The sequence below is a fragment of the Balaenoptera acutorostrata genome, chromosome 10 (assembly GCF_949987535.1).
Source record: "Balaenoptera acutorostrata chromosome 10, mBalAcu1.1, whole genome shotgun sequence".
NCBI classification, from domain to species: domain Eukaryota; kingdom Metazoa; phylum Chordata; class Mammalia; order Artiodactyla; family Balaenopteridae; genus Balaenoptera; species Balaenoptera acutorostrata.
The window spans coordinates 98,327,167-98,351,932 of NC_080073.1; the positions used below are offsets into that span (position 1 = coordinate 98,327,167).

Here is a 24,766-nt window from a genome sequence, read left to right on the forward strand (position 1 = left end):
AATACATGCACATTTGGGTTGTGAGTTAACAGTCAACCCAGTACCGAGTCCTCCACGGCCACCTGCCCATATAACTCATGTCTCTGGGACATTAGAACCCTTCAGTCCAGAAACCATGTTAGTCTTCATCTTTGTTTGACCTCTTGGCTTGAACAACCCTCTTTAAAATACCTTCTTCCTTTATCTGTGTGATACCACTTTCTCGTAGTCCCCCCCCTCCTTCCTTTATGAACAATCTCTCTCATTTCCTATGTGGACTTTCTTCATCCACTCAAGCCTTTGAATAGTAGGGATCTCGGGATCCATTCCAGGCCCTTCTCTCTAAAGACCTCATTAATTGCACCTATGCACTGAACGATCTCTACACCTTCCACCCGGAGCTCTCTCCCAGCTCCAAATCCAGATGTGCATTTCCCAAGGCATTTCTACCAAGGCACTTGGTACTGAAGGAGAGCCACTTTTCACAGGCACTTCAGGAACATACAAACATGAAGCGCTGTTTCAATTCTCACGCTCAAGTCTCATGTTCCATCTGACTTAGTAGATGTAGGGTCTGAGCATTTAACAATTAAATTCTGAATGGTTTGGATGCACCCTCCTCCACTGAGAAAGTACCAAAGGCTCTCTACCACCGTGCATATTCTTTGGTCTTTATCTACATTTCCAACTTCAAACTACGTCAGTGTTTCAAACGTCCAACACCTTCTAGCCATGTTGGACTCCTCGGGGCTCTTTAAATGAACTAAGTTCATTCTCACTTCCACATCACTTGACAGACTACTAAAATTTCTCGCTCTTGTTTGCCTGAAAAAAAAATCCCTATTTTTTTTTTTTCTTTTTTAAAGACTCAGCTGAAGTATCACCACTTTTGGAATATCTTCCTTGTATCCATACCTCCTCCTCAAGTTACTGGCAGTGTTAGAGACTTCCTTCTTTTATTAAAGTTGTAGGCACTTCTATTATAATATTGATACTGTGATATTTTCTTATTGATAAATAAATATTTATGAACCTGTATTATGTGCTTGTGAGCCTGTAGAGATCAAGAACTTAATCTATAATTCTGAATGTCCAGAGTCCAACCTAATACCCTTATCTATTTATTCTTAATCATTTAAATGATTTTCCCCATTTTATAAAGCCAACAACTCTAATTATAGTTTTATTCCACAAATAACCCAAAATTATAGTTTTACGACCTTACTGTACAAATCCTGACCAAACCAACTTAATTATCAAGTGTACAGTTATTTTGTGAATCTCCTCTCTAGTACTAAGATGATTCTCAGAGCTACACAGGAAGAGAGCTGGGATCAGCATGGTGAGGGGAGAGTGGTCAGATTTGCATAAAACAAGGATGAATGGGTCTCTGCCTATATTTTAAAATGAAATAGAACAATCTCCAATATTCACACCTCTGTTCCCCTTCATTAGCAGGGATAAAGCATAAACATAATCTTCTCTCACCTAACAAGAAAATCAAATCTTAGAGGACTCTGGGTAATCTTTATCAGTATAACTCCCTGGGTAAACTTATCATTCTTTCTTTCAAATAACTGTCCACTTAGAAAGCACAATTTGTCATTCAAAATTAAAATACAACCTCCAACTGAAATCTTTAAAGGCATCCAGACATGTTGGAACTAACTTGCACAGACTATTTTTGAAGATAAATGATATTTCAAGTACCTTGCTTAAGCTGCTTTTCCATTTGCTTGAATAGACCAATAAATCTGACTTGAAATGGGTCGTTATTGCTTGACAATATAGAGATTTTCCGGTCTTCTGTTTTGAGTTCAGGAGAGAAAGAGCCACTTTGGTAGGCAAGCTGAGTGGATTTGGATCACTGGCGTTCACGGTCCAATCGGTGTAGGCCGAAGTTTTTTGGTCGTTCTGGGGCAGGTGCAGGGCCTTCTGCCTCAACAGGTAACACCACGTGAAGCTGGTGGCAGTCTTCAGGCTGGGGAAGGACGGCTGCTGTGTGTCACCGGCCTTACACGCGGAAGGAGTGGTGGCTGCGGCCTGACTCTGTTCTTGGATGTTTGCTTTGTCGCCTGGATTTTTAACCCCTGGTGACTTCCTTTCTTGGTTATTGTCTACATGTTCCGAAGGAGAAATGTGAGTTTTCTCTGCAGGGGCAGCTAAATTTCTAACTGTCAGAGTCAGTGATGTGGCCGACGGGATGCTTTCAAATTCCTGCAATTCTTTTATAGGTTCTATAACCACAGGCTTGGAGTGTCCTGGCGACAAATTATCAGCTGGTGAAACATCAGTCAAATGCACAGCCTCACTACTAACTTCAGGGTGAGAAAAAATATCCTGTTCCAATATCACAGCTTCAAGGGGCTCCGTGGTACAAACCTGCCTCACCAGAACAGGCTTCTTCTGCTTACTAACTTCAAGAGCTCCTGAACTCAGTGCTTCTAACGGTCTAGTATCTGTTGCACAAACAGCTCCATTTTCATCCTTGGCTCGCTTCTGGTGCTTTTCCATGGCAATGTCTAAACTATTTGCTGGGGACAACATCCTTTTACTTGAAGCTGAAGATTCTTGCTGGGGGGAAAGTCTACCAACAGACATCTTCTGAGTTACAGGCAAGGATTCTGATGGAGATGAATTTTGGCCCATCTCTGAAATAACATTCTCGCAGACAAGTTCTCCCTCTGGGTTTGGCAAAGCATTTCGGTGATCGTATTGCGATTTTGGCACGGAATTTTGTTCTTCGCTGATTGGCACCATACTACAATTAGCCTGGCAAATCGGCTGACTGGTTAGATCTTGGGTCACTAGGATCTGCGGCAGAGCTGTGGCTGTGGTGAAACAGTACGCTGGGACCCGACTCTGCAGATGCAAGGGCAGCGCGAAGGACGCTGGCACCTTCGGCACCTGACTGCCGAGAGGCCCGACCTTCAGGGGTGGCAGAGGACACGAATCAGACGTGGCTTCTACTAACTTGGCCGGTAATGTCAACGAGGTCGCACGATGGTTGGCCCCAGCTGGGTCTGAAAGAACTTGCTTTGGCAGAGGATGTACAGGGTTAGAAGTGCAAGGCTGGGTCGAAGGGACCACCTGACACCGAAGTTGGTACTTGGGAGCAAAGCAATCCTCACTTTTAGAAGATACATGTCCACCAGGGCTTGCATCTGGTTTGACACTCTGTGTAGACACCTGCAGAGACATCTGTGTGTCTGGGAGGCTAAGGGGCATGTGGATTTGATTTAACAAATGGATACCAAGAAGCTGTTGAACAGGAAAGATGTTTGGAGAGTTGGAACTTGAAGTTTCTGCTCGCAGGTCCTTAATCTGAGTCTGGGAGTGCAAGGTATTTGCAGGAAACTCAGCTGAAGGTGCGTGAGTGAGCTGAGGCCCCTGAAATGGCACTGTGTTCACACCAAGATGAGCGATAGTTTGGAAAGAGGATGGGTTCCCAGGAGATAGATGACTCTCCGGAGTGATGTTTAAAGAGATCTGTCGTATCAGTGGGCCTCTCCGTCTTTCCAAGAGAGGCACGTGCCCGGCGACCCCCGTGCCAGAAGGGGATGTCGGAGGCTGCAATTCAGCAAGTGGGGCTGGCTGAGATGGAGTGATGCTTCCACAGTCGAATGATTTACTTCTGAAATCAGAGACCTCCATCGACATTTGCAGGCAGTGAATCTGTTCCGACGCGGCGCGCCTCATTTCCCGGTGACTCCCAGGAACGTTCAGGGTATTAGAGCCAGGTGGAATCATGAGAAACTCTGCTTTATTCGGAAAATCGATTTTGGGGGAGGCCTCAGTCTTAGAAACGTCCTCTACGTCTAAGGAAGCAGAGAAACTCGAAGTGTGAGACAAACTACTCTCCCTGCTTAGACTCCTGGAGAGAGTGGAGTCCAAGCTTGATTCGGCTGAGGAGTGCTCCATCTCGGCAAGACGGAGCCTCTTCTTTTTGGGCGGCAGTTTCTCTGTTGGCAGTTTGGACAAGGTTTCGCTCCGCTGAGGCCAACTGAACTTCTCGGACTTTTCCTGATCGTGGCCTTGGCCTTCCGGGTCCCGATCTGGCTCTTCTGTGACCAAGATTTCTGGGACTTGGATGTTGTGCTGCCGAACGAGTCTTGAGGGCTGTCCTAACACTTGTCGCTCACCTGAGATCTTTCTGGAACCTTCCTGAAATTCCCCTCTCACAGCATCTGACAGTGCAGGCTCGGCGGGCTGAGACGTGTTCCGGGGCGGGCGGCCTTCCTCTTGGGAAATCCCTCTTATGTGCAGAGACCCGGGCTTCCCTGTTCTCAGCTCCTGGAAAGAAACGGGGGAAGCGCCTTCACGAGACTCCAGCTTGTCAAGCGCGCTGGGTCTGCTCAGCGAGTTCGTGTGCTGGATGACGGAGATGCCGGCCCCGTGTCTCTTGGGCTCTGTCCTGTCCTGGGCCGCCGAGCTCATCTGTTCTTCCACGGCGGAGGACGGCTTCGGGTCCGGGGGCTGTTCGGGGCCTCTGGCCACGAGCTGAATCGGGGAGGTTTGCAGCTGGATATTTCTAGGCAGCTGGTCACCAGTTACGGCAGCGTTCTGCTGAGACAAGCTGGGAACCGAGCCCATCGCGCTCTGAAACCGGAGGCCCTTGGAGCTTTGGGGAGAAGCTCCACTTTCGTTCTGCTGAAGTTCATCGTCATCTCCGACGCTTTTCATTTTCCTCCTTTTTCGTATCTGGGGCGTCTGCTCCCAGACCCCGGTGGCACTGGCGACCCTGTAGTGCAGAATGGGAGGCTGGGCACCGCTGGGCACCGGGCTGTGCTCAGGGTCCCTCAGAGCTACCTTGGTTTTTGGCCCGTGCAACTCTGAACAGTAAAATTTCTTATGGTTTTCGAAATTTTCCAGTTTCCTATACCTGTTTCTACAGGTCTCACACTCAAACATGGTCCCTCGCCCCTGATGAGACTTCTTCTTTTCCAAGTGTGAACCCGGGGCCGGGGGCTTGCTTCTTGCCGCTGTGGTCTCACCAGCGGGGCTGCCTCCGTGATGGCTCTCGTCCAAGGACTGCCCAGCACCGAGAACATGATTTTCATTTGCGGAAGAGTCTTCTACTGCTGCTTGTCTGACAAGAGTGCGGGGATGTCCATTTTGGGGCACAGAAGCGTTAGGCCCTGGTACAAAGACATCGTCATAGAAAGCGCCAATTTTGTCGTCAAAGGACTGACTTCCTCTCAGTGGGTGTGGGGGAGGGATGACGCTCGCAGGTACCGCTGAGTACCCCGTGGTAGGCATAGAATTACTTCGGGTGATGGGCAGACAGTCGAGGGAAGGTACAGACAGAAGAAACACTTGCTTTGATTTCTCTGTGGGAGTGAAAGGGGACTTTGGTATATCAGAGCTTGAACTTGTTCTCCGTCCCACTGGTTTTAAATCAAACTGGAAAGAATCCTTAAATATGTACGATTTGGGGGAATCGATGCTTCCCCGTCGTGAGAGAGAGGTCCTCCGTGGCTTCACACTATCCAGTTGCTTGTCATCTACCAAGGCTTCATTGTCTGAGATAAGCTTTGATATCCGCTCCTCAAGCGTTTTCGTCGCCAAAGGTGGGCGCATCTGACCTGGGAGGAGTGACGCTTTTTCACCTGCTGGAAGAGCCGAAGCTGCTGCTGTGCTGACTCGAGGTGCAGAGGCCCCATTATTCTTGCTAGAGTCCTGCTCTGGGGCGGGTATCGTCCTGGCAAAGGGGGTCGGTGGACCCACTGTTTGGTCGGCACTTTCAGAACGTGAAAAGTAACCAGAATCCGTACTTCCTAAACTGCGAGGACTCAGGAGAAGTTTTCCTTGCTGCTCTTGGGAGTAATCGGTGGCCTGCTGCCTTTGTAGCTGGGCATGTACTGTTCCCACGTGAGATTCTTGTTCTCCCTCTGGCTGACTCACGTCGCCCTTCTGATGGGATTTCTCATCCATCTCCAGGGAGGACGCCCAGGCTGAGTGGGACCGTGTACCGGTGACCAGAAGGTCTTTCTGTTTCTGTGCACTAGGAGGTTCACGCTTGGATTCCGTAACCTTCGGGCTGTCAGCTCTTAAAGGGGACACACTGATGGGGTGGACCACAACCTTTGGCAACTCTGTCACAGCCTGTGGTTCTGAAGATCTGTCCTGTAGTGAAAAGTCACCTACCGCAGGATCTGGATTGCTTGGAATGGAACCCAATTTTGGTAAAGCTTCCGAGCTGGATACCATTTTCATTATCCGCACGGGCTGCAGGTCCGTGGAGCCCGGGTCGTTCTGCCTTTCGTCAGCAGCGCCCTCCTCTTCGCTCTCCCCACTATCTTCCACATCCGAATGGATACTAAGTGCTTTGGGGGACTCGTGAGACATGAACAAGCCGCCAGCATCTGGCTGCAAGACGAGACCCAGTTTGATAGTATGTGCATGGGATTTTTTGTGCTTGTACAGGTTACTTTTAGTCTTAAATGAAAACCCACAGGTCACGCAGGGATAGGGTCGCTCTCCAGTGTGGGAGCGGATGTGCTTTAAAAGCACACTGGGCTTTGCACAAGCTCGATTGCAATACTCACAGATGTATTTTCCTTGTTTTTTTGGCTTCTGATCTTTCAGAAGAAGATTGCACATTTGTTCCACGCTGTGATTAACGACAGAGGCGACAGGAGTTGAGTTGTAAACTGGCGTGGGGGGTGACCGCGTGGAAAGGGCGGGGCTCACTGACGGTGGCAAGGCAGCATCCACTTGCTGGTTTGGAGGAGAAACCTGAGTTCTACTGGAGGGTGAAGTCACACCTACGGATGACATCACTGCTGCGTTACAGACGTGTTCAAGTTGGGCGTTCTCCTGGTTCTGCAGACTCGTGAGTGATCTGGCGAAACTCGAACACGCTGGAAGCTGCTGATTTTGTTGGCCAGGTTTAGAAACAGAGTGTTCGTGTGGATTATATGAAGGAGAAACGGCCTGAAGCGCCGCTTGGTCGTTCTTCTGAGCGGCAGACACGTGCCCGGCGTATGAGGTCCGAGGAGGCGGCTGTGATTGGGCGGCCGGTTCTTGCGGGGTCGGCTCGGGGGCATCCATTGAGCTGTTGTTCAGGTGAGAAGGGGGTCGTACAGTTTTATTTGGTCTCAGTTTTTCGCTCTTAACCGCACAAGACGAGCCCTTTTGCGACAAGGTGCTCAGTTCTGGCTCCATGGCCTTCAGTAAGACATCGAATGCGGTGTTTGCATACGAGGAGGGCGGAGGGCTGCAGTGAGAGGAGATACATTCACGGTGGTCAGTCCTGCTTTTACTGGACAGAGAACTGGAGTCACATTTTCCCTCGGGGACACTGGGCTTGGCGGGGTCCGAGCCTTCCGACCTCCACCGGCGCGGTTCGGACGGGTGCTGCAGAAACGAGGGCTTCTTCGGGGAGACAGACTCTTGCGATTTAGAGGCCTCGGCAATTATCCCAGGGGTTTCTCCGTTGTGTTTGGTAAACTGCTTCCCAGTTTTTACAGGACTGTGATTCTGCTTCTTGTGGGACTCCGCCGCACTCTGAAGAATGGCAAAAGATGACTCTTCTGTATTTTGTTTGTGTTTTGCCTGAAGAGGATTTCTCAGTGGGGATTTTGGTATTTTTTTCAGGTGATTCTCGGCTACAATCTTTTTTCGTTTCACACCTTTAAGTGATTCTGAAGTTCCTTTAATACCAGCCTCTAAGATTTCTGTTCAAAAAAGAAAAAAGAAAACCAATTGGTAAAATGGTATGTACACCAACTATGATTTTTTAGATTAACATTACGATCACAAGGGTGTTAAGACAACTGAAGAAGGCAATTTAAAGGAAAGCCAGTTTGGATAAAACTGCATTCCTACATTCTGGCAATATTAAGAATGCTGGCCATCAACATCTGTTGAAACAATCGTGCGAAGACCTTAGTGTACATTTCTAGAACATTGTGTTCCTTTCTTGATCCCCCTATCTCACCACAGTCCTGGAACCTGATGTTTCAAAACTAATTATCCTCCCCCTTCACCCTTGCAGCTGAGGACCCTACACAATAGTCTTAAGAGAGCTGGCCCACAAAGAAGAAAATTCAACCTTTTAATGCTGGGTATTTGTCTTATCACATTTAGTATCTTTTAAAGCAAACTTCTCAGCAAGTTTCTACATAACAGTATTGCTCCAAAACAGGCAATACTGATATTCTTACGAGAACAAAGGTTACTATACAATAATTTTTAGACAAAGATACCTCAGATGATCATGGGATATTCACTGATAGAACCGTGAAGAATTGTTAATATAGCAGTTGTATCAATAAACAGAAAAATATGAAAGTAAAATAATACACTTACTTGTGGTTCTTCACCAACAAAATTTTAAAGTCATAATGTTGTAATGGCCCTTAGTTTTAAAATAAAAATCACCATTTTAATTGAACAAAATATTCAATGGCTATGTTTCTTTGCCATTAATGATAGGTGAGTAGGTAGACAGACAGAACTTATAACAGGAGAGAAGAGATGAAACCACCTCCATTTCTTGCTGTGTTGAAATAAATCACCATTTAAATGGCATCAACCACCACAATCTCTGTCAACTATTGTATTTTTGAGCAATAACTGCTTGCCATAATTTCATTTGTTTTGATTTGTTGGATCCTCGGGCACGTAAACAAAAATTATTCAAGCTTATATTACTTACTTGTAGAAAAGCCAAATACTCTAATTCCTCATTATTTTCAAATAGCTGTTACAATGTACCTATTAAAAATTCATATTAGACCAAAATGTCTATACCAAAATAACCACTTTGCATTAACAGAAGAATTTACATAAAATAAAATATTCTGGTCCTCTTGTGACATCAGTTTATGTGCTTTCATGTATTAATTTAATGAAAAAAATTGCATACTAATCCACTAAAGATACATTTACCCACCATAATCAGAAGGGCAAATAAAAGGGTGTGTGTGGGGGGGGGGTCTCATGATGAAACTATTTGAGCTAAAGAAAAACAGAAAAAAAGTATCAGTATTGTTGATACCTCTACAAAATGATGTTGAGCAAACCTTCTTTATTCTTCAACCCACTCATCTATAAAATGATGTTTCCCCACTGGTTTTCCCTCTTCAGGATGAATGCAATGAAGTCAGCGATGTACTTTATGCCTCTCGTTAACTATACAAGCAAGCAGGCGAAACGAAAAATGATCAGCATCTCGGGTGCGTAGTTTCCCTACTCACTTCCTGGGAGCTTGGAGGTGGGTTGAAACAAAAGGGAGAGCCACTAGGCTGTTAAAATAAATACAAAAACAGAGCCCAGCAGCCACCTGGAGGAAGGGCAGTTCCCAACTCAGGCAACTATCAGAGCAGAAACACAAGAGATTTAAAAAAAAATCTGCCCATGCCAAGCCCAACCACAACCCTATGCAACCAGAGCCTTGGGTGGGGTAGACAGGTTTATTTTGTTATGTTTTACATACTTTCTGTAATAAGATTTTATTTTTAGGTAAAGTTATGTGTAAAAAAAAAAAAAAAAATTAAACAATGGCTTACACTCCAAAGGAAAAAAATGCAAAAATTCAACCCACAGCTAAAACCAGAAATACCACATTAAGTTTTAAAGGGAACATTCTATGTATTTTTTTTTAAAGAAGTACAATTCAACTTTGTACTTAAAGAAAATGAAGCTGAAGTGAAAAGGAAGGAATGACTTAAGATCCCTATTTCTTTATAGACATAATTCCTCTAAAGTTAAGAATTTGAAAAAACACATTTTAAACAGATTTTACGAACCATGTTTCAATTTTAGATGAAGACGGACTCATCTCTCTTTGATGAATGTTTATAACATTTACATTCTATTTGCATAGCTGTTTACTCTTCGTTCTCTATTTGAATTTTAAGACCTGGTGCTAATATACCATTTTTTTCCTTCAAAACTTTGCACACTCCTTGAAGCTTGTAAAGAGAAGGCTGCTGCCAGCCTGACTGGTAGTTTCTCCTCCTTGAGGTGACTTGCCTTTTTTCTGCCAGCATGTCTGCAAAAACCTTTATTTTCAAAGTCTAATAACCTAACTAGTAGTCAGCTCAGAGTTAACCACTGTACAACTTTTCATTTTTTCCCTGGAACACAATGACCTCTAAAAGGAAATTCATTTAGTTTATTTCAGAAAATTTTTCTCTTATTATTTCTTCAAATACATTTTCTGGCCAATTTTTTTCTTTGGGGTTGGCTCTTTTACTTTACTGACATCAATTGTCTTTATGGGGCTTCCCTGGTGGCACAGTGGTTAAGAATCCACCTGCCAACGCAGGGGACATGGGTTCGAGCCCTGGTCTGGGAAGATGCCACATGCTGTGGAGCAATTAAGCCCACACACCTAGAGCCCAGTAGCCCCTACTCGCCGCAACTAGAGAAAGACCGCGTGCAGCAACGGAGACCCAACGCAGCCAAAAAAAAATGACCTTTATGCAGGACCACCCTTAGGATGATCTAAATCGCTTCAATCTTTTTGTTTTTCTCCTTTGCTCTTTCTAGAATTATCTAAAGCTTCTTCCCTTACATCAGTAATTTGATTTTCAGGCCATTAAATTCCTTGCTGTTTCAAATTCCTTTATTAGTTTTGGACTGACGTTGCTTTGTTCTCATTTTGTTCCCTAAGTTCCGCATTGCCCATATCATCTCGTTTTACTGTCTCATACTATATTTGAACTGTTGCTTTAATAAATTTATGTTCTTATTAAGTTCAATGCTTAAAAAAAAGCTTCTGTTTCTGAGGTAATATTTCCTTTAAGGCTGAGTTTTTGGTCTGTCTTTTCACGTTCTCTCTGCTTTTCTATTGCCTGAGATCATGGGGAATCACAAGGAGTGGCATTCAATGGAGAATATGTTCCCAACAGTGTTTTTCTGAGTTGTGTTCACTCTTCTAAGATTTGTTGGATCTCCTTTACCAGGGTTCACTCCCCTCGTTCAAGGGATAACGTCCATTCCATCATGGGTGCTTGGAAGGGGATGACCTTTGATGCTGGATTAGTCTCTACAGGTAAGGAGCTTGTTGCTGTTGCTGCTATCAGGAGGGGAGAGGGTGGTGGAGCAGATGAGACAGATGTAAAGAGGGAAGGTACCAGGCACATCTGAGGTGAATCCCACGTTATCATTCTAGGGGTGGAATTAAGGCAAGGTACATGTGATTGTTACTCTCCATCCCTTGGCTGGCGTGCACAGAGTGAATGGCTAAGCCTTCTGGCTAGGAATCAGAGATACAAGCCTCCTCTTGGGAACCAATGCCCTGAAGTGTGAGGTAGGAGACCCTCGGGTCTTGGAGAATCATACACTCAGGATAGTTTTTTCAACTCAACTTAATCTTGATTAATTTCAAACTTATCAAAGCGTGACTGGAGTTATTTTCTCCCGCCCCCTTATGTACAGGAAAGAATGTAATAATCAAACATTGTGGCTACGTCGACAACATCTGGTATACAGTTACCACAGGCCATGGAGTTAAGAGAGGGTATAGACCAGAATGCCTCAAAGCAGAAATACAGCTTGGGGTGGAAGATGGGAGGGGAGCAGCTCTTTATCATCAATGCTTACGTTTTTCAATACTTTTAATGGTAATTTGTTATTTTGGTAGACTAACATGAAAATAAATTAGAGGAAGCAGAAAGAAAGACCGTTGAGACAGTGGTGGAAGGCGTACAAGGATGACGCCTTTTTAATATGCTCACTCTCCCACCTCCCAGTGCACAGGCCTTCCCTCTGCCTCATGGTACAAACTCTGCTTTATAGTTAGCACCATATGATTCCAGAGCTGCTGCTTTTTACCAACACTAGGGCTGGACATCCTTGGGGGCACATAACCCTCTTTGTGCAAATGATGAAGCACAACCCTCTTTCCTTACACAGTGAGAATGCACACTCAGATCAGGAAGTGGGTGGGAAAGGCTCAAAATCAAGGTCGACCAACTGCTGAAAATTATATTCTGGTCAGCATGCTACTGGAAATGGCTGACAATCAGGCAGAAATTCTGAGCCATCAACAGGTCAGAAATCCAAATAGGAATTCATTTAAAAGACACAAATCGCACTTAGAAGAGGGACCAAAATTGGCAGCATAGCCACTGTCAGAATCCCTGACTTGTTGGGCTTTATAAGCAAGCCAGCTCTCCATCAAGTAGGAGGTCGAGAACAGCTTGGAGAGATTGCAGAGGCCACTTGACCGGAAAAAGGTGAATGGTTAGGGAAATAGGAGCTAAAGTATGACAAAGGATATTCTCACATTTGGATATTCTCAAGTATGGTGAGCTACAATCTAACAGTGTGTTTAAAACCCTGCCTTGACTGAAGGTGAATCTCTTTTTCCAGTTGACTCCAAGACACATCAGTGTGAAAAACTTCAGATCTCTCTTAGGTCTTGGGGACACAAGGACCACCTGTTTTCTAACAATTGATGGCATACTGTGTCAGAGAATCAAGAGATCAGAGGTAGGGGGACCGTTTAGAAGGCCTTTCAGTCGTTCATGCAAGAGTTAAAATGCTACCTTGAACTCATGTAGTGACAATGGGCCTCTTAGCTGATTCAAAGCAAGAAAGCCTGAGAAAGGTTTGCCAAAGATTCTGCTGAGGTCTCCTGTCTCTCAGGGAGGACTGAGCTCGTTTGGGAGGGGAAAAAAAATCAACTCACTTTCCATTCCACCAAATCTCAAACTCAATATCCATGTGTAAAATTATAAATTGTAGCTGCAGACCCTGGATTAGAAATTTTCAATAGGGAAATGGTTAGGCTAATTATGGCAGAGCCACTTAACATTATACATCCATTTAAAATAATTACAAAGATTACACAGCAATATGAAAATTATGATATATTAAATATATATGCATATTCTTTTCTTTACCTAGAGAGAAGTCTGGGCTAGAGGCATAGATCTGGGAGTATGTAGTGAGTGCTGTTTTTATAAAAGTACAGAAATGATAAGCCACAGAGAATATACAGTAGAGAGAAGTCTGGCATCAGAAGCTTGGGTAACCCCTATATTTAAGGGTGAGCTAGAAACGACAAGAAACAGGGAGTAGTAAGAAACATAAGTCAAAATATGTGACAGTGAAGTGCTCAGGAAGCCAGGGTTTAGAGACTTACAAGGAGGAAGACATGAGCAACAGTGTTAAGTATCACATTCAGATAAACAGGACGAGACACGAGGCTGCTGGGCTTGGGGGGCTGTTATCTCAGAGCAGTCGTCACTTGGGTCTGGGGGGTAAAAACCATATCACAAAAGGGGAAGGAGTGAGGGAGGGCCTGCGGAAGAGCAGGGCCAGCAAATACAGACCACGTTCTGGGAATGTGGCTGTGAAGGGAGAGAGAAAGGCAGGATGCCGGTACCAGAGGAAAGGAGGTTACAGCAGGGTTTCTGTAGGATAAGGGGTGTTGAGAGTGCTTATAAACAGGAAGTAAAAGTCAGCAGAGAGAAAGAGACTGAAAATGCAAGACAGATAACAAATAAATTAATGTGCAATGAAGAACCACACTAGAAGTATAGCAGCCAGGGACCGACCCGACCACGTAAGATATGGGAACAACTAATTTCACTTAGCAAGCGACAGAAAGCCACATCCATCTCCAAGTTCTTCCCATTCCTCATGGAATGGAATTCAAACATCTAACTTGGCCAAAAGACAGCGTGGTCCTCTACCCAGCTTCCCAAGCCCCCTCCACACCGCTTCCCTCTCCTCACTGTGCTTCAGCCGTGGGTGAACTCTGATGCCTCAACAGGCCTGTCTCCTTCCTGCCCCTGGGAACTGGGACTCGCCATCTCTTGAAAAGCCTTCCCTACTCTCAACTCTAAATGCCGGGATCGCTTTCAACCTTTAAATCCTAACATCAGTGTTACCTCCTGTCTACCTGCCTACGTTAGTTGCCCCATATTGCCCAAACCCTGCTTATTTTTCATAATTATGATCACAATCTGAAATGCCCTATTTATCTACTTATATGTTTTGTCTACCTTCTGATTAGAATATAAGATTTATAAGATCTTATATTTACTATTCATCCCTATACATCCAGCCCTTAATAGGTGTTAAAAAAATATTTGCTAATGAAAGAATTCTCCGAGTAAGAGAAAATAAGGGATGAATTTAATATCAGGCAACCTATTGATATACTTCACCACATCAGGAAGAATAAATGAGAAACTCACATGACCATTCTGAATAAGAGTGAATGATATTTAATAAAATTCAACATCCATTCTTGCCTGAGGATATAGAAACTCGAAAAGCATTGCCCTGACCCAAACAGTAAGAAAAAGCCAGAAATATCACAAAAATCAGAACTTCTCTTGAGTTCACCATAAAGCAGAATCACAAGGCAACCAAACAGCCTGAACTCCACAGAGGGATGTGTGGACCAGCTCTGCTGGGGCAAGCAGGGAGGAGAATGTGGAGGAAGACATGCCAGCCTCGTGAACGAGTGAGAAAGCATCACCCCAAATTGCAACAAACTGCTGGAGGCTGAGCATGGGGTGGACTGGCCTGGCCTTGGACACAGGGGGCTTCACATGCACACCCAGGCTCTGTTCTGTAGGCCTCCCCCAGGTGCTCATGGCGGGCACGTGGGAGGGGCTCAGCTGCCACTGCAGAAAAGGCGCCAAGCCCCAGGCCCTGCCTGAACGCTTCTCTGATGTGGAGCAAAAGCCTGAAGGCTTAAGCTGCTGGGAAAAGAGTAGCAGCCTTGGGTAAAACCCACTGTGACTGGGGGGAGAGTAGATGAGGAAACCTCTATCCCAGGGGAGGTAGGAAACTGTCCCGGGACCAAAATCCCATTCCAGTACAATGAGAGGTCTGCTACCCTGGGAGAGCAGCAGGGAACACGGAACTGCCTCCGACTGAGGCTGCACCAGGATAAACAGCAGTCCTCGCCTGCCTGACCACAGCCTTGCACAGCGCTCTACTACGAGCAGAGGGGCAAGGAGGGGGAGACTCCAGATCCCAGCACTGCTATAAGCACAGGGAAAGGGCAGGCCACTGCTAGAACTGGAGGCCAGCATGGTACACTGAAGATAAACACAGTGAACCAAAATCCTAACACAGCCCCACTCCTGAGCAGGTTGCCTCAACTCCCCACCTGATGACCTGACAGAAGAGCAGTGCCCATTTCCAGCCATTAAAAACTACTGAACTCAGTATCTACTGTGAGGCACGCACTTTCCAAAATTCAATAAAAAGTTAAGATATGTGCACTATCAACCCACTGTCAAGAGACAGAGCAACCAAAAGAACCAGACTCAGAGATGATCCAGATGTCAGAACTCTCAGACAGGGAAGTTTAAATAACTATAATTAATATGTTAAAATATCCATGGAAAACGTTGACAACATACATTCACAAATGGGAATTTAAACAGAGTGGGAGGGTCACACAAAAATGGTAGAAATAAGACAAAGTAATAGAGATAAAGAAAGCCTTTGATTGGCTCATTAACAGACTCAACAAAACTAAGGAATAAGTAAACTTACAGATAGGCCAATAAAAATAAACCAAACAGAACACAAAGAAGAAAAATAACATGGGGGGGGGGGGAACAAGAACACTACATCTAAGAGCCACAGGACAATATCAAATGGTCTCATGCATAATTGGAATCACAGGAGGAGAAGAAAGAACAAACAGGGAGGTAGAAATATGTGAGAAATAATGGCCAAGAATCTTCCAAAAATAAACAACAAATCATAGATCCAAAAAGCTTAGAGAAACCCCATGGAATGAATAAGAATAAGAAAGATTAAGAATGAGGAAAGAAGGTGGAAAAGAAACAAAAAAGCAATAAAAGTTGAAAAAAAGAAAAGGAGAAAAACCACCTAGACAAATCATATTCGAACTGCTGAAAACTAAAGGTAAAGAGAAAAGCTGGGTAAAGGCACCCAGAGGGTAGAAAAATTATACAGAGAATCAAAGATAAAAATTAAAGCCAAATTCTCAACAGAAACTATGGAGTGACATTTTAACACCACTGAAAGAAAAAATAAACTGCCAACCCAGAATTCTACATCAAAAAATAATAGCTTTCAAAAAATGAAGGCAAAGCAGAGACTTTTTTTGGGAAAAACAAAAGCTGAGAGCATTCACTGCCAGCAGACCTGTACTGAAAGGTTAAAACTTTAATGTGGAGCTATACATATAAATAAAGAGCTCTGAAAATGATAAAAACAAAAGGAAATTTTAAAAAGAATTTAAAAAATGTCATTGCTTTAAAATATAATGCCATGTAAGGTTGTAGTGCACAACACAGTAGTTGGGCAGGCGAAATAATGGCTCTGTAAAAGTCCACCCTAATCCCAGGGACCTGAGAATAAGCCCCTTTACGTGGCAAAGGGGACTTTGCAGGTGTGATAAGGTTAAGGTACTAAAATGGGGAGACTATCCTGCTTTATCACAGGACCCCTTCAAACTTAGTCAATCGACAGAAGGGGCAAGAAAGAGATTTGAAGTATGAGAGACTTGACCTGCCATTTCTAGCTTTGAAGATGGAGGAGGGGAACCAGGATCCAAGGAACGCAGGTGAACTCAAGAGGCTGGGAATGGCCTTGAACTGAGAGGAGGAACTCAGGCGCACACAAGGATTTAATTCTGCCTAATGAGCAAGGAAACAGATTCTCCCCTAGAGCCTCCAGAAAGAAACATGGCCCTTCTGACACCTCGACTGCAGCCCAGTGAGACCATGTCAGGCTTCTGACCTACAGAACTATAAGATAAGAAGTGTTTCTTGAACTGCTAAGCTTATGGTAATTAGTTAGACAGCAATAGAAAACTATCATAGGGGCCACTGGCCACATATGACTATTTAAACTTAAAAACAAAGTCTGTTGCTCAAAAAAAGAACTTTCTATGTTCTCTGACCACAACAAAATTAAATGAGAAATAAACAGCCGAAAGACATCAGGAAAATCCCCAAATATCTGGAAATTGAACAACATATTTCCAAATAGCCTAGGGGTTAAAGAGGAAGTCATAGGGGAATTAGAAAAATCAAAACAAACCTTCAGAGCACTAGGAAAACACAATAAAGAATATTTACCATGCCAATGATAGGCAATACTCAAAATCAAACACAAGAGAAATCCCTAAAGTCTGGGACAACTAAAAGACTCTTGTAATAATCTCTATGATTTTTAATCATGTCTCCAGATGATCTAGCTAATACAATAACAGAATAAAAAGAAATAAGATACAAATGATGGTAAGGAAGAAAACAGCATTATTTGCTGATAACATCATGGTCTCCTGGAGAACCTAGGAGAAGTAACTGAAACTCTACTACATCTAACAAGAGTTCAGTAAGTCAGCTGCCCACCCAAAACATACATATATCAATCTTTTGGCTTATACCAAAAATAGTTAGAAAATACAATGAAAAAATATTCTATTTATAACAGCAATAAAAATAGAAAAATGCCTAGAAATAAATTTAGCACAAAATATTCAAAACATACAGAAAATTAAAAAGTCTTCTGATATGATTTCAAAAGGTACTTACAAAATGGAGAAACACACCATGCTCCTGGAGAGAATCAATATTTTGAGGATATCAATTCTTTTCAAATGTCTAAATTTTATACAATTTCAAACAATTTTTAAAATTTGCTTTTTAAAAAATATGATATGACTCTAATTTTCACCTGGGAGAATAGATATTCTAAATTAGACAATAAAATTCTGAAAAAGAATTATATAAAGAAAGAGATTAAATAGTAAAGCATTTTCTCAAAAGTAATGGTTAAACTGAAAATCCACAGAAAGACTATATATGCATTTAGTATATGAAAAAGTGGCATATTTCAAAATCTTGGTAAAAGGATAATAATATAGTTCTAAAATACGCAATGCAGGTTTCACAATGAGACAAAAAAGTAAAGTAGATGTTAAGCAGACACCACGTTCCAAAATAAGTTAAATGAATTCAGTGTAAGAATTAAAACCACAGAAAGAACTAGAAAAATATGGATAACTATTGAGCTAATCTTGAGAGTGGAAACACGTTTACTAAGCAAAAAAACCAAAAAAAAAAAACCCCAAAAAACAAGAAAAAAAACAAGCAAAAGAAAAACCACTTTAATATATAAAAGTTAAACTCTCTCAGTGTATATCAAAAACACTTCAACATAAAAAAGCAAATGGCAGAGAAAAGTATTGCAACATACAGGCTGACAACGAGTTAATATTCTAACTATAATAACATTTATAAGGGACTCCTAGTAATGACAAATTAAGTAAATCAAATGATCCTCCCGGAGAACAGCAGAATAGTTAAACAAAATATGAACATTATCAGTTTAAAGGCACCAAAACATTAAGAAGGCAATGAAAAGGTACTCGGCCAAGATCTAGGGGAGGATAAAAGTCCAAAAAGTGAAATCAGCATCTGGGGCTCCTTTTGCTCAGAGAGAGTTTGCTTAACCAGAAGGGGCGATGAAAAGCTGAGCAGCTCTTTGGACAATCTAAAGAAGTGAGGGGTATAAATGACAGAACCCAGGGCAGGCCATGCATGGAGTCCCTATGAAAACCTACGTTTCCAGTTGAGAGCCGGAAGGGCTTCATTCTAGGAACGAGAGAGCTGATGTGGACCAACCTTCGCACGAACTGTAACTCACCAGGGACCCAGAAAATCCACAAACCCCAAACTTGATTAAGTTGATACTGTATTGGCTAGTCCTCCTAGGAACCTGGTAGAAGCAAACTAAAACCTTCTCTGGAGGAAGATATCATCAACTTAGGCATCAAACTATTTCATTAGTTTTTCAAATAGAACGTCTAACTCATATTCAGAGATAACCAGGCACCTGAGAAGAGAATTCAACATGAAACAACCAACATTACAAACAAACTGACAGGGGTTCAATATATTGGAATTAATATAGAGACTTAAAAACAGGTGTGCTTACTTTGTTCAAGGACAAGCATACTGGAAATTCCAGAGGAGAATTGAGAAGTATAAAAAGAGAGACAACATAGTTGAAAAGCCAAATATAAATTACAGAACTGAAAAAATACAATCAAATTTAGACCTCACTGGGAGGATTTAAGTTCAGAACATAACAGCTGAAAACAATAGGAAACTGAGACATAAGTCAAAAGAAACAACACGGAATAAAGTATTGGGTTGGCCAAAAAGTTCGTTTGGGTTTTTCCATAACATCTTATGGAAAAACCCAAACGAACTTTTTGGCCAACTCAATGCTAGGAGACAAAGGAATGCAAAATTCAGGAGCTAGATCTAAAACAAAGAGGATAAATTTCAAAGGCTGGAAATGGAATCTCAGAAGGTGAGGAGATAAATAATTGGGCAGAAGTAATATTTGAGGAGATAAGGTCTAAAAATTTTCAAAAACTAATGAAACACATGAATCTACAGATTTGAGAGTACTATAAACTACAAGCAAGATAAATATAGAGAAATCACACCTATGCAGCACATCACTATGAAGCTGCAAAAGTCAGAGACAAGGCCAAAAGTCTTAAGAGTAACAGAAAATTTAATTATAAAGACAGATTACCTTCAAACAAGCAATAATTAGGCTCACATGTGACAACTCAACAGCAACAATGTACTCAAGGAAATAAACTGCCAAGCTAGAATCCTATGCTTCTGTACTCAGAAAAAGTATTTTTCAAGAATGAAAAAGAAATAGACATTTTCTAATAAATGATACTTGAAATAATTTGTCACTTGAAATGTCACAACAGACCTGCACTAATGGAAAACTAAAGACAATTCTTCATGTAAAATAAAATTATCCCACATGGGAAACTAGAGATGTAAGACGAAATGAGTCCCAAAGTGATTAATGCGTGTAAAAAATGAAGATGAATAGCAGCTGCATAAAAGTAATAAAAGATATATGTGGAATTCAAATACATGATAATAATAGCATGTAAGTCAAAAGCAGGGTAAATGGACACACCCATAAGAGAGGAAGGAACAAATGCTATAGATGCAGAGCCCCGAAAGCTTGGAGCCAGTATCTGACACAACAGCAACCTCTCGAAGCATCACCGTGCTTCACTAAAGGCACATGGAGAAGAAGGTCAGAGTGGTTCTTGCAGCATTTAGTGAAGAATAAGTTTAGTTTTACTAACCAAAATAGATTCAAAGCTTTGACAATATTCCTAATGGGGGAAATACACTGCAAAACAATCAGAACATAGCAGCAACTCTGAACAAGAACCACAGCCCTGAAAAGAAAAGCAGGAATGGGATAAAAGTGGAATTTGAGATCAACTCCTCCAAAGTAACAACAAGAATCATTTAGTCAAGGGTTTAAACAATGCAAGATACAACATTAAACTTTTATAGCATAACAAATAGGCAACAGAATACATTTTAAAGAACTGTTCATAAGAAATAGAAAAATAATTATGGGGTGAGGGAGGGAATCTGAATTCACCATTAACAGGCTATGATGTAGCAAAAAAAAAAAAATCAGGAAACAGGAAACAGAAAAAGAATATAGGTTTTAACAGAAAAGGAAAATGTAGTAGAATAAAGACATACTAAATTTTATACATTACAAAATCTTTGTTAAAATAAAAATTTCATTAAGTTTCAAAAAAATTAAAACACTATGGGATTGGAGTATAGAGATGGCATATCTCTGTCACCTGGAGTTCCGTATTTTTAAATTCATCATGCACAGGTATTATTCACATACAAATAAATGTGTAATGAAATACTCAACCCCAAAGCAGGTAGTTAGCAAATTAAGAACCCAACAAATAACTGCTTATTTAACAATAATTTAAAATATAGACCAAAATCTAGCAGATAGAGACAAAATAGGTACTCAAATATTTGTGTTATTAATCATTCAAAGGCAAATAAATACTGCAGAACTTTTTTATATATAAAATAAAATTTCTTAAGCAGTCAGTATAATTTCAGAGAAATAATTTTGACTATAGGAATAAAAAATAAAATAAAAACAAAAATAAAATCAGCGATAAATCAAATTGAAAAATTTTTAAATAGAATAAGTAACAACTATATTTGAAAATTTTAATTAAATAAAAAATCAGGGCTTCCCTGGTGGCACAGTGGTTAAGAATCACCTGCCAATGTAGGGGGACACGGGTTGGAGCCCTGGTCCGGGAAGATCCAACATGCCGCGGTGCAACTAAGCCTGTGTGCCACAACTACCGAGCCTACGCTCTAGAGCCCATGAGCCACAACTACTGAGCCCATGCGCCACAACTACTGAAGCCTGCACACCTAGGGCCCGTGCTCCGCAACAAGAGAAGCCACCGCAATGAGAAGCCTGTGCACCACAATGAAGAGTAGCCCCCGCTCACCACAACTAGAGAAAGCCCATGTGCAGAAACAAAGACCCAACGTGGTCAAAAATTAATAAAATAAAATAAATATATTTATTTAAAAAATCAATCTAATCAATAATAAATGTTCTCAGAAAGGAAAAAGGGGGACTTCCCTGGTGGTCCAGTGGTTAAGACTCTGTGCTTCCACTACAGGGGGTGTGGGTTCGATCCCTGGTCGGGGAACTAAGATCCTGTATGCCGTGCAGTGCGGCCATAAAAAATAATAATAAAATAAATAAAATACATTTTTAAAAAAGAAATGAAAAAGGGTAGGACATAACAACAGAAAAAAACTATTTAAAATTATAAGAGAAGGTTATACTCCATCTTAAAATATTTGGATACTTGTATAACATATAGAATATAAGAAGTTATAAATACAATCGACCCAAGAAGGCACAAACTTGAACAAGCTTCTAATTAAGGAAGTAAATAACAATACATCTACTGAAGACATATACATGCTCTTCTTCCTTTGCAAACATTCAACTTTCAAGCAACTTACAGTAAACTTTCATATTAAACATAAGGAAAACCACCCAACACAATCAATTAAGTCCTGACACATCAAAACAGATTTAACATTACAGGCCAACCTCAGTGCGTGGCACAGCCATTCCAAAGCCAGAAATTATCCTAGATCCATCCTTCTCTTGTACCCAGTGATCACTGCAGCCATTCCAAAGCCAGAACTTATCCTAGATCCATCCTCCTCTTGTACCCAGTGATCACTGCTGCTTGTTCTTTCACCAAACCATCATTACTCAAATATGTCCCCTGGTGGACTTTGGATAGAAGAAAGCCTGGGTTTAAGTCCTGGCTTGACCACTTACTAGCTATGTGACCTTAGGTAAGTTCTGTTACTGTGCTTCATTATTTGTAAAACGCACATACTGGCACCTCATGGGGTTGTGAGGATTTTTTGAGATAATACATGTAGAAAGCATGGTGTGGTGTCCAGAACTTCAATTTCAGCTCATTAATATTGCTATTGTTGATGATATTATTATTACCATTATTATTATTATATCATCATCATTGGTTGAATTGTGATACTAGAACAAAATACATAAACCAGTATTTTAGCATTCATTTTCTCTAATACCAAACTGAATACTGAACAATACTGATTAACACTTGTATTTTAGCTTCAGTGAAACTAAATTTTAATACTCTTCTAATAAAAAAATCATAAACATATATTTTATTTGAAGTCTTAGTTTATAAAAGAGCTAACATTATTCTAATATATTCCATGTATCAGAATATAAAATAAGAATTATTATTTGAAATAAACTGAACACCATTAAAATAAAGAATATTAAATCAACATAGAAAAGCAAAATTATATCTCTTTCAGTACTATATCCTTAAGAAATGACAGGGCAACCAAACTGGGTCACAAGTTTATTTTTCTGCTAAAAGTTTCAGCAGCTAAGATGTTCTGACTCTATCTTACTCAAAAGAAAAGAGATGAGAGAGTTCCAAATATATTTCTCTGGACTGTAGAACCAAATAATCCCCTTCTTGCTACATTACTTAAGGAAATGCTTTAGAACTCTATGTTCTTTTGGAGAAATTGTAGTCTTTAAAAAAATTGTTAGACAGCAACAGTCAGCTCTACCCACCACCAGAGCCTCCCATCAAGCCTCTTAGATAGCCTCAACCACCAGAGGGCAGACAACAGAAGCAAGAAAAACTACAATCCTGCAGCCTGTGGACCAAAAACCACAGTTACAGAAAGACAGAGAAGATGAAAAGGCAGAGGGCTATGTACCAGATGAAGGAACAAGAAAAAACCCCAGAAAAACAACTAAATGAAGTGGAGATAGGCAACCTTCCAGAAAAAGAATTCAGAATAATGATAGTGAAGATGATCCAGGACCTCGGAATAAGAATGGAGGCAAAGACTGAGAAGATGCAAGAAATGATTAACAAAGACCTAGAAGAATTAAAGAACAAACAAACAGAGATGACCAATACAATAACTGAAATGAAAACTACACTAGAAGGAATCAATAGCAGAATAACTGAGGCAGAAGAACGGATAAGTGACCTGGAAGACAGAATGGTGGAATTCACTGCTGCGGAACAGACTAAAGAAAAAAGAACAAAAAGAAATGAAGACAGCCTAAGAGACCTCTGGGACAACATTAAACGCAACAACATTCGCATTATAGGGGTCCCAGAAGGAGAAGAGAGAGAGAAAGGACCAGAGAAAATATTTGAAGAGATTATAATCGAAAACTTCCCTAACATGGGAAAGGAAATAGCCACCCAAGTCCAGGAAGCGCAGAGAGTCCCATACAGAATAAACCCAAGGAGAAACACGCCGAGACACATAGTAATCAAAGTGGCAAAAATTAAAGACAAAGAAAAATTATTGAAAGCAGCAAGGGAAAAACGACAAATAACATACAAGGGAACCCCCATAAGGTTAACAGCTGATTTCTCAGCAGAAACTCTGCAAGCCAGAAGGGAGTGGCATGAAATAATTAAAGTGATGAAAGGGAAGAACCTACAACCAAGATTACTCTACCCAGCAAGGATCTCATTTAGATTTGATGGAGAAATCAAAAGCTTTACAGACAAGCAAAAGCTAAGAGAATTCAGCACCACCAAACCAGCTCTACAACAAATGCTAAAGGAACTTCTCTAAGTGGGAAACACAAGAGAAGAAAAGGACCTACAAAAACAAACCCAAAACAATTAAGAAAATGGTCATAGGAACATACATATCGATAATTACCTTAAACGTGAATGGATTAAATGCCCCAACCAAAAGACATAGACTGGCTGAATGGATACAAAAACAAGACCCATATATATGCTGTCTACAAGAGACCCACTTCAGACCTAGGGACACATACAGACTGAAAGTGAGGGGATGGAAAAAGATATTCCATGCAAATGGAAATCAAAAGAAAGCTGGAGTAGCTATACTCATATCAGATAAAATAGACTTTAAAATAAAGAATGTTACAAGAGACAAGGAAGGACACTACATAATGATCCAGGGATCAATCCAAGAAGAAGATATAACAATTATAAATATATATGCACCCAACATAGGAGCACCTCAATACATAAGGCAACTGCTAACAGCTATAAAAGAGGAAATCGACAGTAACACAATAATAGTGGGGGACTTTAACACCTCACTTACACCAATGGACAGATCATCCAAAATGAAAATAAATAAGGAAACAGAAGCTTTAAATGACACAATAGACCAGATAGATTTAATTGATATATATAGGACATTCCATCCAAAAACGGCAGATTACACGTTCTTCTCAAGTGCACACGGAACATTCTCCAGGATAGATCACATCTTGGGTCACAAATCAAGCCTCAGTAAATTTAAGAAAATTGAAATCATATCAAGCATCTTTTCTGACCACAACGCTATGAGATTAGAAATGAATTACAGGGAAAAAAACGTAAAAAAGACAA

The 24,766-nt window shown here is 41.4% G+C and overlaps 1 protein-coding gene across 11 annotated transcripts in view; it reads right to left on the bottom strand.

The window, feature by feature from the left end:
* The window catches only part of HIVEP1 (HIVEP zinc finger 1), a 151,740-nt gene that overhangs the window by 30,132 nt on the left and 96,842 nt on the right, over window positions 1-24,766 (bottom strand). For all 11 annotated transcript variants that reach the window (XM_057554949.1, XM_057554941.1, XM_057554947.1 and 8 more), the window contains one exon: window positions 1,690-7,658. In XM_057554949.1, coding sequence (XP_057410932.1) covers window positions 1,690-7,658 — 5,969 coding nt within the window. The remainder of the gene's footprint in view (window positions 1-1,689; window positions 7,659-24,766) is intronic.